The sequence below is a fragment of the Pinus tabuliformis genome, chromosome 6 (genome assembly GCF_031772625.1).
Source record: "Pinus tabuliformis cultivar Carrire ecotype Pingquan chromosome 6, CPIR1, whole genome shotgun sequence".
NCBI lineage: Eukaryota > Viridiplantae > Streptophyta > Pinopsida > Pinales > Pinaceae > Pinus > Pinus tabuliformis.
The window spans coordinates 1794692467-1794708390 of record NC_142292.1 but is presented as its reverse complement, the minus strand read 5'-3'; the positions used below and the strand labels follow the sequence as shown (position 1 = coordinate 1794708390).

Genomic DNA, 15924 nt, shown 5'->3' with positions numbered 1-15924 from the left:
TAAAGTAATTAGTTAAAATAAAATATCAAAATACAATTACACCAAAGATATTCCCTCTATGGAGTTGGTTGGGCCAATCCCTGCTTTCCATTTTCGTCCTCTTCCATCCCATCAAAATTTGACACGTGGAAAGTCACCGTCGGCCAAGCTGTTGCTCCTGCAAATACCTCACCCCTTGCTCCTGCTAATACCTCACCCCTTTCTTCTTCTGTCATTTCAACAACAACGACTTCACCCCTTTCTACTTCTGTCGTTTAAAAAACTATGACTTCACCCCTTTCTTCTTATGTCTACTAGGCACTTCTTTAACAGGCTCGGCTTCTTTGGTGCCTTCCTCCTCAGACTCAGGCTTCTTTGGGAACTTTGATCTAGAAAGTCTCATCAATTTGATCCAACCATAAGCATTCATTCATTAATTGAAAAAACAAAATATTGGGTTGCAGAAATCTGCCACTGAGTATCCCCATCCCTACATGCCAACAGACATCTTTATCGACTTCCTCTGCCTCCACATAGTGCAGTTGTGCCCAAAGATGTGTCAAATCTCGCAAACAACGTCCTAAGGGTCTCGAAACAATGGAGATTACAAGAAAGAATAAATGTTGGAAAATTGAAGATCAAAGCTGGAAAAGAGAGAAAATTTGATCATGGTAGGCCTTGCGGTTAAAATTACTTAAGGATATGATCCAGGTGGATGTTGGTGGCCACCCACCTATCCCATCTGGACCCCCACAACTGTCCCTTTCAGTTTTTCGGTTTCATTGATCTGGACTTAAATAGGAACGCAATAAAATACAGAGATAATCATAAAGACAGATCAGATGCATGTTCCGACCCTGAGCCAGAACCTGACAAGGGGAATGGCAAAGGGAAGAAAATCATTGATGCGGATCCCAGTGCCACTGTTGCTAGCGATTTTTCTGTCAAAAAATCGTCTTTTCCGTCATAGTCCTTGGAGAGATCTTTCCAACGAGCTATCATGCGCATCAAACGGAGATAATACGACCAATTCGCGACCCCGAGAAGTTGATGTACCAACTTACCCAAAAACGGGGCCCACAATTTGGCGTTTCATCTTCTAGGGTTAGGTTTTGGAATGTGAAGGGTTTTCCATTGTTTCTCAACAATAAATAGGCCTTCGAGCCTCATTGTAACACAGTTCAGAACAATTCAGAGGCATGTAGCCACCACATCTCTTCTCAGAGATGAGCTACCATCGTCCTAGCTGGTTTATTTCCATTACTGTTTGTAAGAATATTTCAGTATTTTACATTAATGAAATGAGGTATTATTTCCGTTGCATATTTGTCTTTATGATTATCTTTGTATTTTATTGCGTTCCTGTTTAAGTCCGGATCAGGATATGCTCTCGCCAACATAAAAACATGCTCATATATTCTAAAAATGCTATAATTTCAGCCAACAAACATGACAAAATATACATGAAGGCCATAATATACAATTGTTAGATCTAAATGCCAAATATATTGTGAAGATAAATGTCGTTTAAAGTAGAAACAAGCTTACTAAATAGGATTAGATAAACTGCTTAGAAGCTTTTAAGCACATAAAGGAATAACTACATAAAACCTAAAGGGAACAAATGCATTTGGAGATGAACACACATTACAACGATCACAAAAGCATTAGATACAAAATAATTAATAACAACACTTTGGAAACCAGTGTTAACATATAATACTGCAAGCTCATAAGGCTTGTTGGATCAAAGCAAAGAACCATTATGGAATGGAATGATGTTTACATGATATGATACATAGATAGAAAACCAACGATGATAATACAACGTTTGCAAACAACTGGTGCAGATCTCCCAAACCATGGTAGTATTGTGGGTGCGCAATAAGCAACGAGCTACATTTGAGCCCTCAACTTCACCAACTATAAGCTTGGAGCAATATTTGAACCTCAACTTCACCAACTATAAACATGGATCAACATTTGAACCTCAACTTGGCCAACTAAAAAAAGGATAAAAATAAGCATAACATGAAATAGGCCTTGAATGTAAATCTAACCTCAACACAAAAAAATGCAGGCAAACTCCAACACAGAAGTCCAAGAGCCTTCCACTGGTTTTAATACTGAAAAATGAGGATAGAAACAAGGACAAGGGATACCTTCATAAAACACTAAATTACAAGCTCCATTATATGCAAAAGGTGGTAACCCATCTACTAGAGATGCAAAAGCTTTGGTAAAGTGACAAAAAAAATGAAGAAATTTATTGTGATATCTTCTGGAAATCAAAAGGAGTCCAGAAGTTAGGGAAACACATCAATAAATCCAAAAAAGCACACAAAAGATAAAAAACTTTCATCTGTAATCCCCAAATAAGCCTTTCTTCAGACATGAAAACCTGCATAAAAGCATACACAATAAAACTTATCTAAATTTCCAAATGCAAGAACAAGCATCTGAAATTTAGCAATTGGGGGAATCCCATAACGAAATGCACAAGAGGGTTGTTTAAGTGTAGAGATCTAACATATTCCTACACTGCAAATCAATAGAAATCAAGCTACAACTTCAAACCTAGAAGAAAAGTTGTAGTTGAAACTTCAAATCTCATGGAAACCATAAAGTCAGATTGAAAAAATAATAGTACCTGCAAATTTCTCGAACACCACAACAACAATGGCAATGGCAGTGGTGATGCCTTCAACTTTTGGTAAGAATACTTTTATTCTTCACCCTGATGCTACTTACGACATTCTAATTGATAACAAGGAGAAAGGCGTCACATTTACAATTACTTGGAGCCTTTCATGACAATTGCAACCATGTGGAGTGCAATGTATTACTTGGAGCCTTTCATGACAACAACCATGTGGAAATGTCGTTTATTCCAATGTTGTGCACCTTTTCTCTATTGTTTAAAGAGATTAATTCAAAATTATCTGTTCTTTGATGATTTTATTAGATTAAATCTCAATACACACATGCATTAAATGTTGAATTAATATTAATTTAGATTTTCGATTTATTTGGTAAAATGTTTTGAAACATAAAATAAAATAAAATAAAATTTTATTCCTAAATTTAAAATATTGATATGTAATTTAAATTTTACCAATTTTATCTTATTCAACACCTTTTTTGGTAAAAAACAAAATCAACTTAAAATTCTATACTCGAGGAAAAGATATCGCTATATAATTAGTGTTAATTTATAATTATTTACATTCATTATAGTCAACTTAGATTTAAATTCCCCTGTAGTTATATCCTTTAATGATTTATCTATTAAATATTTTGCCATGAACATTTCTTTGAGGGTATTGTTTGAGAATATATTTGGACTTTTTAATAATAATTGTAGTTAATTGTAAACAACAAACCATAAAACAATAGAGAAAATTCTACTTTTTATTTTTCTTAAATGACCTAAGATCCCTGTAAATATAAGGGTTAATGTATGAATGGACAGTAATTAAATTTTATTTTATTTTTTTATTTTTTCTAAATAGCCTAAGATTCATGTAAATATAGGGTATAGGGTTAGTGTATAAATTGAAAGTAATTTTTTTTTAAAGTTTTTTTTAAGGTATTTATCTTGGTGATTAGCAAACACTTTTATATATAATTGTTAAATATATAGTTATTAGAGGAAAAAGGGTAAAGCAATTTTGAATATATATATATATAATATTAAAATATTAATAATTAGTTAAAATATTTTTAAAATTTTAAATAGAATTTAAACTCTGTTTATTAGTTAAAAGGTTTTTAATATAAGAAAATAGGTTTTGTTTTACTTTTTTTTTACCGATCACTGTTAAATTTAACATGAATAAAAGTCTACTATTTTGATATAAATATTTATTAAAACAAGTATATCATATCATCTATTTTTTTTACTCTTTACAAACCACCATAAAAAATTTACTTGTTTGGTAAAAATATATATATATTTTTACTAGAAAATCATATCGTATCACTAATGACTTAATTGATATTGATAAATTGTAAGCAATGACCATTACATTTTCCCTATTTAATAACAAAAATATAATAAATTTTACCCAAAAAAAACACAAATATCTCATTCTCACATCCTTAAATCCAACATAGATATGATAAGTTTTACAGATGATCTTTCCTTCGGTGTACCCTTGCATTTTTAGGGGGCAATTGCTAGTTATATATTTATATTATTACTAGAACGATATACAATATTCTTACATATAATATTATTATATGTTATATATATTAAAGGCAAATATGCTAAGACAAAGTATATCTTGATAGAAAGAAGAATTATTAATAAACGAATAAAGTAATGTATTATGGTATGTGTACAAATACAAAGAGGAGTATATTAATATATATATATGGATTTTTTTTCAAATATCTTTCATAAAATCAATTCTAGGGCAATGAGATTTAAATAATGAATTTGAAAAAAGAGAGAGAAAGAGAAATAACATAGAATTTGAGACAGTCATGAAGACAGTGCATGAATCCAACTCCTACTTAATTTTCAACCATTGTCCCTATTGAGATTATTCATCTGCATCTCAATTTCAATGGCCTCTTTCAACTTCCTATGATGGAAGTGATCAATCTTTGTGATGATTTAATAATCCTCAATGTAGACACGATGTTTAGTTTTCTCAACATGCTCAACTATAACTAAGGAGTGAGAACGATTGTGTTTAATGTCTGTTGCATGCTCCTGAATTCTTTGATTAATGGAGTGACCAATTTCCCTAATGTAGGGAATCCCATAGGAGCAAGGAATTGAGTAAACCCCTTTAATGTCTCTTGGGTTTATCAAGTCCTTAATGAATCTAAGGGATCTTTGAATGGTATTAAGGGACTTGAACGTGTGAGGGACTTTATTCTTCTTAATAATACGAGTAATCTTATTAGTAGTCCCATGGATAAAGGGAAGTTGGACATTGGTAACTTGTTCATCGGGAGCTTTTTTAATCCTAGGTCCTTTACCGGCTCTTCGAAAAGCTCTGAGACCTTGATGTTCGCTATAGCCACTATTTTCAAAAACTTTCAGGAGATGGGATTTCTCATCTTCTAGGTGATTATCGTCATAAATCTTTAGAGCACGGGTAGCCAGTGTATTAAGAACTCCGAATTTCTGTGCTGAAAAATGATGAGAACTGGCATTAAGATATTGTTCAGTGTGAGTTTTTTTTATGAAATACCTGGTGTGACAATGAACCTCTTCCATTCTAGAGAGGAGAACATCAAAGAAATGAAGACTGCCATCTACCTTCACTTCCATCGTGAATATGATGGAGTCAGATTGATAATTAAGATGATGAAGGAACAAGTTTAACTTCTCACGACCATGGGGCCAAATGATGCATGTATCATCAACAAACCTCTTACAAATCTTAGGCAGGAATTGAGTAGAAGCTAAGGATCTGGTCTCAAATTCTTCCATAAACAAGTTGGTAATGACATGGAAGAGTGGAGAACCCATTGCCACTCCACAAGTTTGTTCATAGAATTCACCCTGGAAGCTGAAAAGGTAGAGGTTAGGCATAGACCAACTAACTTGGTATTGTTAGGATTAATAATGCAATTGATAACATTTTGGCCTCATTAATAGGGATTTTTGTATAAAGAGAAACAATGTCAAAGATTACTAACAAATCCTTAAGGTCTAACCTTATATCTTTTAACTCTTTGACAAAGGATGCAAAGTCCTTAATGAAGAATTATATGCGACCAATAAGAGGTTTGAGTTTTTGAGCTAAAAATTTAGCTAGAAGATAAGTGGGCCCACCTATTGTGTTGACAATAGGTCTTGGGGGGCCCCATCCTTATGAAACTTAGGAAGCCCATAGATTATAGGGGTGAGAGGGTTACTCTTAATAAGATTTTTACTAAAGGGGTTAAGGACATTACTAGATTTTATAGCATAAGCGACCTCTTTCAAGACTTTTTTAATGGGATTCTTACTGAGCTTTTTGTAACTGCCACTATTATAAAAGTGGTCCATCATTTTGCTCACATAGTCGACTTTATCTAAAATTACAACAACTCCACCTTTATTAGCCTTTAGAACGACAATGTCTGGGTTATCATTTAAGGCTTTAAGGGCAAGAAACTCATCTTGTTTATGTTACTCTTAGGAGGCCCGCTTTCCTAAGAACAATAACACAATCTTTTCTAATAACCTCCCTAATGTTGTGAGGAAGGTCTCTGATCCGATATTCAATGTTACAAATAATGTCTTTTATGGGGATTTTTCTTGGAGCAAGGGCAAAATTTAACCCTTTTTCCAAGATGCGAAAAACATGAGGATTAAAATTTAAACTAGATAGATTAACAACTTTTATTATTATTAGAGGGATTGGAAGATAAATTAAATTGAGATTAAGGTTAGGGGTTTATAATAAATAAAATATTCCAATATTAAGATTAAGTAATATTGATGTGTATTTGAAAATATATTAATAATAAAAAAGACATTTTAAGGTGGACAATATGGTTCATAAATAAAATATTTCAATGCTCATGTTAGATTAGATATTTCAATATTATATATATGTTTAAAATATTTTAAGTAGTTTTTTTATTCTACTTTTTGATTTTTTTTGATTAATTTTGTTTGAAATCAATAAAGATTTGTTGAAATTTCAAAATTAAATTGTATAGTCTACATAATCCAAATGCCCAAAATATTTTGGAGATATATGTATAGTTTTGCAAGTAAAGATAAGTTTCCACATCAATACATTTAATTTAATCCTTAGAGACTTGTCAAATTCACAACTAAAATGAATTTGAATTTATATTAATTTTAAGCTTTATATTTTAAAAAAATTGATAAATCCAAATTTAAAATAAATTTATACCCATTATAATTTCAATTCCCAAATTAAGATAAAAGACAATAAACATTTGTATTAGAATTATTTTGATCTTCTCATTTACTTGTTTAAAATCCGTGCTCATAAATATAGAAAGAAAGAAATTATTTTAACGTCCACGAGGCTAAAGATAGCCTATGGGATAGATTGCTTCTTCATCTGCTTATGTATTTGACCCTTTTTCTATGAAACTTCACAATAAATGGTCCCAGCTTCTCCACAAACCCCAAGCTAAATAGATTATCCCAAGAGCTAGCTGCCATCATATGTGCATAACTTTGCTAAATATATTATCCCAAGAGCTAACTGCCATCATATGTGCATAACTTTCCCTGTTGTCTTTGAAGGCCTCACATTCTAAAATGAAAGGCTTTTTTGTTTCTGGAAGAAGAAAAAATGAATACTCTTTTTTCCCACACTTCTTTTGGCCTTTTCCAGCACCTTGTTTCAGGGAGTTGATGAGAATTAATTCTTATCTAAGCAATAAAAATTTTAGCTCTCCAAAAAATATTAACCTCTATATAGACTTTTGGTTAATAACTATAAATAAAATTTACCATTCCAATATAATACTTCAGCTCCATATTCCTATTAGCTTGTTTAAAGACCATGCTCATAGATATATAAATAGGTATTCCCATTGGCTTGTTGAAAAACCATGCTAATAAATATATATAAACACATAGAGAGAGTGACAGAGTGACACAAGTAGTGTCGACTACTAACCCACGATTTAGCCCCCTTAGTACTCTCATCAGGATAAGATGAATTCAAGCTCGGATTCTCAACTCGCAGCGCTCATTCCTCGATCAATTTAACAAGCAAGCAACGGCATGGCCCGCTTAATAGTTACAATATACAGTAGCAGTGACGTGTACAGGGTTTAAATCCCATAACATAACGTATCGCTTGGTAATATATTTCAGTGGGATTACACTCTCCAATTTCAGTGAACATGATGGCCTTTCCACCCACAACGACATCCAGCAGGCTGGATATTCATCCTTCTGCATTGCTTCACCGAAATCCTGCTTTATTCTCTAAGGTGAGTATTCTTCTCCCTCTCTTGTTTTTGTTGTAATTATATGCTTGCTGATCCTGTTTTTTTAGGGTTTAGGGTTCGTAATTAAGCTGCTAATAGTTACTTCATCCTCTGAGTATGTTGATAGCTAGACACCCATTTTCACTGAAATCTAATGTAGTTTAAGATAACTGCTATGGTAATCCACCCTGACTAAATACATCCATAACCTAATTTGGTAATCAAAACCCTGCCAAAATTCATAGGCATTCATGTAATTGTTTCGTGTTGGGCAAACTACCACGCGCTGAGTCTTTGCTAAAATGTGCGATTGTTCGAAATTGGTAACTGTGTTTTATTGATAAGAATATGGATGGTTTAAAATGGCAAAGGCTGGCCTGAAACAGAGATTGATGACAATACTTGTTGTTGAATACTTGGGAATGTTTCTTAAGTGAGGAATGCCAACAATCTAGTTGAGCAATGCTTGCATAGAGCTCTTAGATATCCTGCAGACAATCACTTGAAAGTTTCTAAAACCAGAAATAGCTAGTCCGCACGAGCCACCCGCAACATACATGATCAAAGGACCATAAAATCTAATTGCAAGTTCCGATAGGGTCGTTGTTCTGCGGTGAAAATGACGGCATTTTGAGCCCACCCGCTGAGGTTCAATTCCTCAGAGGCATTAGTAAGTGGTCGGGGCCAGGTGCAAGGCCTGGGTAATTGTGATAGAAGAGAACCCATGTTGCGGCAGCGTAGCAAAACGACAATGTATATCTTCTGTCCTGTGGTTTGCCTCTTGAGGGTTGTCTCGTCTGTGCAATGTGGCACCTTGTGGTGCCTTGAGCCAATTGTAATGCTTCTCTTTGAGCTTAAAGGGAAGCACTTTCAACAATTTAATCCCAGGAAAATCGATTATAAATTCTATTACGGACTGATAGAGCTATGCTGTCCTAGTGAACATTTTAAGGGGAAGAAAAATGGGAAAAATGGTAGGGCTAGTAAAATCTATCGATGCCAAAGGTAAAGATGTGACCACGTCAAAACAACGCCTTGGAAGACTATTCTCTTGTTGCTATAGCTTAGCCAAACGAAACGGCTTACGTTCATTTGTTTGCTCCTTGAGGGCTGGCTTGTCTGCACAAGCGGGCAACTTGTGTTGCCTGGCCTGTTTGGGGCTGTTGTAATGCTTCTCGCTGAGCTTAAAAGGAAGCAATTTAAATAAAATTTAATTATAAACAACTTAATTAAATATTTTAAGTTTTATTAGAGGCTGATAGATCATAGACCTACATGACCCGAGTGAATATTTTAAGTGGAAGAAAAATGGGAAAAATAGGAGTAACAGGGCTAGTGAAATCTAATCATGCTAAAGGTGAAGATATTAAGAGCTCAAAACAATGCCTTAAAATGACCAGACTGCATGGTTGCTTCCAAGATTTTGAGCCAGTTGAATCGTGAAATTTTCTGCTTGGAATCTACACCAACACTGTGTCCAGACACCATCTACTAAAAGAACAAAATGTCCCCTTCCCAGCACCAGGGACACGGCACAGAAGAAACTGGAATATATCTCTTTAATCCCCAGATAAACAGTGTTATTAGAATGCCGCTATGGTAAGTGGAAAACATCTCTCTCTCTCTCTCTCTACTTTTGGTCTCTCTCCTTTGTGTCTTATCTTACCAATTCCAGCTTTGAAGTTCAAATCATTATTTGAATTTGGTTGTTTTAATCTTCTAATAAGATTATCCTTGGATGTGAACTTTTTCTCATTATAAAAGATACGGTAATGTTCCCGTCAATATTTTCCACACCAGCTAAGGATCTAGAAGTTAAGCCTTTTCATGTGGATATCCTTAAACTTGAATATTGGCTGCAGTAATGGTTATGGGTTTAATAAATTGTTCCATTGGAAAGCGATATTAGATACCAAAAATCAAAGAGTAGAATGTTTAAAGGTGTGACATTCCATTTGAAAGCCCCTTGCTTGATCTTCGCTTACTGCTGCAATGATCATGTAAGATAGTGACTTCTATTATGATAAGTTTTGTTTATTAAAGGGTGAATGCATCTTTATTTAAGAGGGAATCCTCATGCATTCCACGTTTCTATTTGGTTTCCTAAATGAATCAGAATATCCAAATTGTAGAAATATAACATTTTGTCATAATTTGTTCAACTGTTGTAAGTTGCTTGATTATTACGCCAAAGTCTCTTCCAACATTGATGTTTTTATATTAATGTATTTAGAAGTTGTAATTTTGATAGGAGCTTTCGTGGTTTTAGCTACCTAGAGTTTAGGTTAATCTTCTAAATGCAAAATTTGCATGCCATGGTCTGAAAATTAACATGGTCGACTGAAGTATTCCATGACCTCGCTTATGGAGAGATTAGTTCATTGTGAGAGGGAGCTCTTAGAGAGTGTGATGCCCAATAGTCTTCAGTGAATGAACATTTGAACTTGTGAGAGGTTGTAGGTTGTGATGAATTTAGAGCTCTAGTGATTGGAGTCTTAAAATCTTATTTTTCTTCATGTTGATTTGTTTGGTTTAGGTGTGTACTAGAAGATGCAGCAATGACTAGTCTGTTAAATCATCCCAAAACCAGCTATCTAAGTAAATGGATCAGATCTAGTTACTTGCTTGAATTATTAACTCTTACATGTGTTAAATCTCCTAATACCGGCCCTGATTTATTTTCTTGCAACAATTCTTTATTCCCAGCAATTTATTTGTTTTACCAAATAAATTCTGAATTGTTGAAAAATAATCATTGGTATTTTTAACTCTAGAAAATTTAAATATGCAGCGGAAATGAAACAGAGAGATCAATCACACGTTACAACAGATATACACCCACAACAACTCTTCTTCATTAATTAATATGGAAAATCAGTGTTTTGACCCACAAAGAATTTACAAAGAAAAATATAGTGACTGGAACCTACAACTCGACCCCATTGGAATAATTTGGCCCAAGGAAATTCAGCCAATTGGAAACTAGCCACTGAAGAAATTTGGCCTGGAGAAAATTGGCCCATCTCTCACCAATAAATCGGCCCCTGTGCCTTGCCCTTGCTCAGCCTTTGCAAACTCACAATTTGACCCTTGCAAATCGGCCTCCCCAGCAACTACGCCTCCTCCTCACTTCAATAATTCGGCCTCTCCAATCTCCAGCAAATTGGCCTCCTAGAAACACTCTCGAAATTATCCCTTTATTCTCTTTCCTTCTCCTCAGTCGAACTGAGCGTCTTGCTCCAGAGAATTTGCTCTCTCCTTCTTGAGAAAAATCACTTTCCCAAAAGTGCTGTAGCTGCCTCTCTTCTTTGTCGGTGTCTTCACCTCTCCCTTAGGCTTTCATTTATAATCTTCATTAAGCCCAAATCTCTAACTGTAGTCTTCTGTTAAAATTGGCAACTAGGGCCAAATTCCATGTGGGCAATCTTATTAATGGCAGCTGATATTTTTCCTGGATCCCTCTCACCGAGAGGTCTAGGATTGATCTAAAGATCATCCGCTTCCGATAAGTATTCATGGAGATATGAATTTATTTGTGTTATGGGACAATCTGTCAAGGTCAGCCAGCAACCAAATAAACCCCATATGTGCTCAACGTTTTAGTATAAATAGAGGTGCCAAGTCATTTGGACACACTCACTTGGGATCTCTTCCTCTCCACTTGTCTATGGGTTTTGGTGGGAGGAGAGATCCAAAGGGACATCGCTGCCCTAATGGAGAAAGACTCTTTGCTATCAAAGGAGATGCCCTAGAAGGCTCTACACTGTCATGGAGGACAACCCTTATCTGAGCCACAAGGAAGCCCTAATGTTGCCCTATGGTGAAGCCCTACGCTGGCCTTAATGATGCCCTAATGCTGCCATAAAGAGCCCTAGACGTGGAGAAGGAAAAGGTCTTTTAAGAAGCACCTACTCTGCCCTATTACAGTGAATGAAGATAGCCCTATGGACGCTGTCCTGGAGGAGAATTATCTCATCAAAGAGAAGCACCTATGCTGCCCTAAAAGGAGGCTCCTAGCTGCAGAGGAAGAAGGGTTCTGTTCACAGCTAGCCGCTGTCATAAAGGGAGATCCTAGCCGCAGTAAGGATGTGCCTTAGCCGCAGAGATCAGGCCACTATCCTAGAGAAGAACCCTTGCCCTAAACGTTGTCTAAGGGAGCTGCAATGCACAGCCTAAAAGGGTCCCTTAATCCGCTGTCAAGTCAAGCTCTAAAGGAGCCCTAAACGCAGGTCTGTACATCACCTTATATCCGCTGTCAAGGAATCCTAAAGCTGTATGTAGGAGGCTCTACTGAGACCTAGAAAGGAGCCCTAATCCACATCTATTAATGATACTAATCTGCTGTTATATATAGTTCAGATGAAGCCCTAAAATGTTGTTAATGGAGGCCCTTATGTTCAGCCTGAAGTAGTCCTAAAGAAGCACTCATTAAGAGATATGTTCACAGCAAAGGTGGCTGAAATTATCACAACATTAATACATGTGTGCTGTAGGTGACAGCATGGAAATCTATGTGTGCTGTAGGTGTTACAGTGGGACAACAGTATAGCTGTACATGATGCAATACATGGACAACAAGTACATGAAACAGTACATGGAGCAGCTAGGTACAACATGTCTAGATGGGACAGCTAGTACATGGAGCAGTAAAGTACAACATTTCTAGGTGAGACAGCTAGTACATGGAGCAACAAGGTACAACATGTCTAGATGGGACAGCTAGTACATGGTGCAGCAAAGTGCCGCAATGGTACTTGGGACAACAGTATGGAAAACATGGAATGGCAATGTCACTAACACTGGGACAGCAGTGCAGCATAAGGTACAACAGTGTGAAGTGTACAACATTGTCATGGGGTCCAGCATTGTGATGATGGGTGCAGCATGATGCAGCACGGTGAGGTGCAGCATGATGACAAGATGCAACACGATGATAGTTGAAGGTGTCACCTTGGAGAATCAGTTGAAGCAGCTTGTCTTCAATTGATCTCATCTATCATCTTCTTAGAGATGATCTATGCTTTTATCTAGATAAGTCATAGTGTTGACTTTTGTTGTAAATGTACTATCTCTCTCTCTCTCTGCTGAACTATTGAAGAACATATAAGAAGAATTGATTAAGGGTTTCGCTACATTGGGGTTTGTCCCTAGCTAGCGCCACATCTTGTGTCCTCATGTCTTGGCTTGTCTTCTGCGATTTATGTTTATGTTCTATCTGCAGTTTACTTTAATGCTGATGTGATTGCTAATCTGGAAAAGATATTGAACTAACTGTGAAAATTGAAATAAATTGCTCTAAGCATAGAACATACCTAAAATTAACATGGTATCAGAGGTGATGTGAAGACAAAGCCCAGGCAAGAGTGAAAGAGCAATCATCGAAGACAGTTGGGAAAGAACAAAAGGATCAGTGGATTCCTCATCCCTCTTTAAATTCACCGAGGGTGAAGTCGAAGCAGAGAATATTATTAGAATGGTGCAGCGGAAGTTTCTGATGGCCTACCTAAAGATCACTTCAATGGGAAGTTTGGATCTAAGGGTGGAAAGAAAAGCAGATGCCTTAGTTGTAATAAGTTTGGCCATTATGCGAAGGAGTATCCGAGGTAGGGACACATCACTTGATGATGATAACAATTATTCCATGGACATCTTCAATGATCAGAGGAATGACGGGTAATGCAGGTTATCAATGAAACGACCGACTCTTCAGAGAAAGCAAGGAACCCCAGGTATGAAAAATCAAATGTTGTTTCTGAAAAGATAATAAATAAGCGTTATCTTGTATTGGCCCTCTCCTTCAAATTCTTTGGGAATCTGGCTTATTGATTGTAGTGCTTCAAGGCACCTCATCAGATAGAAGGGTGCTCTCTCCAATTTGGTAGAGATGGAAACAACTGTGGGTTTATACTTGGAGTCGATGCCACCTATCCCAGAAAGGGTGTAGGGAATGTTTCCCCTCAATTGAATAAGGGTAACTCGATTCATTTACAAGAATCTCTTTTATGTACTTGATCGCAAGAAGAACCTGGTGTCCATTTCGGCAATGGAAGTCAAAGGTTTCAGGGTGGCATTCATCGATGGAAAGGTACGTGTTTGAAAATAGAATTTTCAAAGATGCTTTTACTCATGGGTTCAGGGTTGGCAATTTGTATCAAGTTGCAGGAAGTCCATTGGGGACCATGTCAGTTGACATATAGCACTGGAGTTTTGTGAGTTAGATGATGACAGGGATGCCTGAATTCAAAAGGAACATGAAGGTACATGTCTGAGATGTATCGAAGGAAAATCTTACAAGGGGACCATTCCCCTCATGTAGCAGGTCCACAGGTTTGGAACAACCCGAGGGGTTTGAGATTCATGATCGGGAATCTCATGTGTGCAGATGAAATAAAGCTCTCTATGGCTTGAAGCAAAACACCTCGGGTTTGATATGAGAGGATTGATAGCTGTCAGATGAAGCTGAGATTCACTAAGAGTGAAGCCGATCTAAACCATTGTTTGAAGGTTGTGGATGATAGACCTCTCATACCGACACCTTCTGAGGACAACCTATTTCTGACAGGTGCAGACCCTCTCACTTGCAGAAGTAAGAGGGAGTTGGATTCCGAATGTGGAATGGTAAACTGCAAGCCCATGACTACCTCGAGGATCTTAACTTTTAGAAGTTATATGGTGGTGATGCCAGACCAGATTTGGGAAATGCCTCTGAGTTTCATAAACTCATTTGCATTAATGTTCTTGGTGAACTTCCGTCCGCATATATGTTTTGCAGTTAGCATGGTGAGCTCATATTTGGTTGAGCCTCACTAGATTGGTGCCAAGAATCTTCTGAGATATCTTCGGGGCACAATCTCTCATGGATTGAGATACACTGCCAGAAATATGAAGCTGCATGATTATTCGAATGCTGACTAGGCAGGCAGTATGGAGGATCACTAGAGCACTTCTCAGTGCTAGTTCTCCTTGGGTTTTGCTTCAATATCATGGATGAGCAGGAAGCAGAAGTCGGTTGCTATAAGCACTGCTGAGACCGAATACATAGCTACGAGTATGATCTCGTATGAAGTTTCCTGGTTGTGGAAGCTCTTCAGTGAGTTGTTTGTACACATGATGAATACCACCGTGATCCTTTATGACAACCAAGGGGGATTCGATTGTTGAGGAATCTCGTATTCGATGATTGCTCGAGCAGATAGACATTAGATACTACCTTATCTAGGATATGGTACGTCGATGAGCGAGGAGGCTCCATCACATTGAGACTAATGCATAGGTCACAGGCTTTTTTGTCAAAGCCCCAAGGAAAGGTCAAATCTGTGACTTTCCTGAACGGCTTGGAGTCATTGAGACACCCTCTTATAAGGGTCTTGCATGTTGCATGCATTGAGCTCTGGGAGCTCTGAGGGGCTTGGGGTACTTACTAGAGCAACACACGACCATAGGGCGACTCACCCACCCCTAATGGTGCGCTGTGTACAGGGTGAATGGCTCAGCCTTCCCTTGTGATACTCCGAGGCGACTTACGGACAGGATGATTAGTTCTCCTGTCGAGGCATCCTACCCATGTAGTTGGGACTCATGGGAAGTACCTCTCATCTGATCAATGAGCAGGGAAATGGGGTTAGGGACCATAGTAGTACTATTGATGGACGCATCGTTGTATCTACCATACTCCCTATGCTAGGATGACCTCCATTGATCTGGGATCAATATGAGTGGTTTGAGACACTCTCTTGTGATATTGATCTGGGATTAATAAAACTGACTTCGGGTCAGTAGAGAATGGTATAAGACATTCTCGATCAATTCTTCTTCTTCATGGTTTAGCAGAGCAGAGCTCAGCAAAGCAGAACAGAGCAGAGTTTAGTAGAGCAGAACAGAGCAGAGTTCAGCAGAGCAGAGCAATGTAAGGCATTGATGGCAGAGATACTACAATCAAACATATGGATCAACGGATGGAGTTCTCCCTAGTTGAGACGGAGTGTTAAAATCGGCAATTAGGGCCAAACTCCATGTGGG

The 15924-nt window shown here is 37.0% G+C and overlaps 1 protein-coding gene and 1 long non-coding RNA gene across 3 annotated transcripts in view; one reads left to right on the top strand and one right to left on the bottom strand.

Annotated features, from left to right (window-relative positions):
* Nucleotides 1-4600: 4600 nt before the first annotated feature.
* Nucleotides 4601-5266, bottom strand: LOC149266185 (uncharacterized). Its single transcript, XM_089407435.1, has one exon. It carries the CDS (start codon nt 5264-5266, stop codon nt 4601-4603), a length of 666 nt encoding a protein of 221 aa, XP_089263561.1.
* A 2230-nt stretch (nt 5267-7496) lies between these two features.
* Nucleotides 7497-15924, top strand: part of LOC149266184 (uncharacterized) — an 80040-nt gene continuing 71612 nt past the window's right edge. The window contains exon 1 of one of the 2 annotated variants that reach the window (XR_016252499.1): nt 7497-7908. This is a non-coding gene — a long non-coding RNA (uncharacterized LOC149266184). The remainder of the gene's footprint in view (nt 7909-15924) is intronic. The other variant, XR_016252498.1, reaches the window with a different exon arrangement.

Excerpts from the sequence above, each read along its gene's own strand:
- LOC149266185 (XM_089407435.1), bottom strand. The coding sequence starts at position 5,266 with ATGGAAGTGAAGGTAGATGGCAGTCTTCATTTCTTTGATGTTCTCCTC.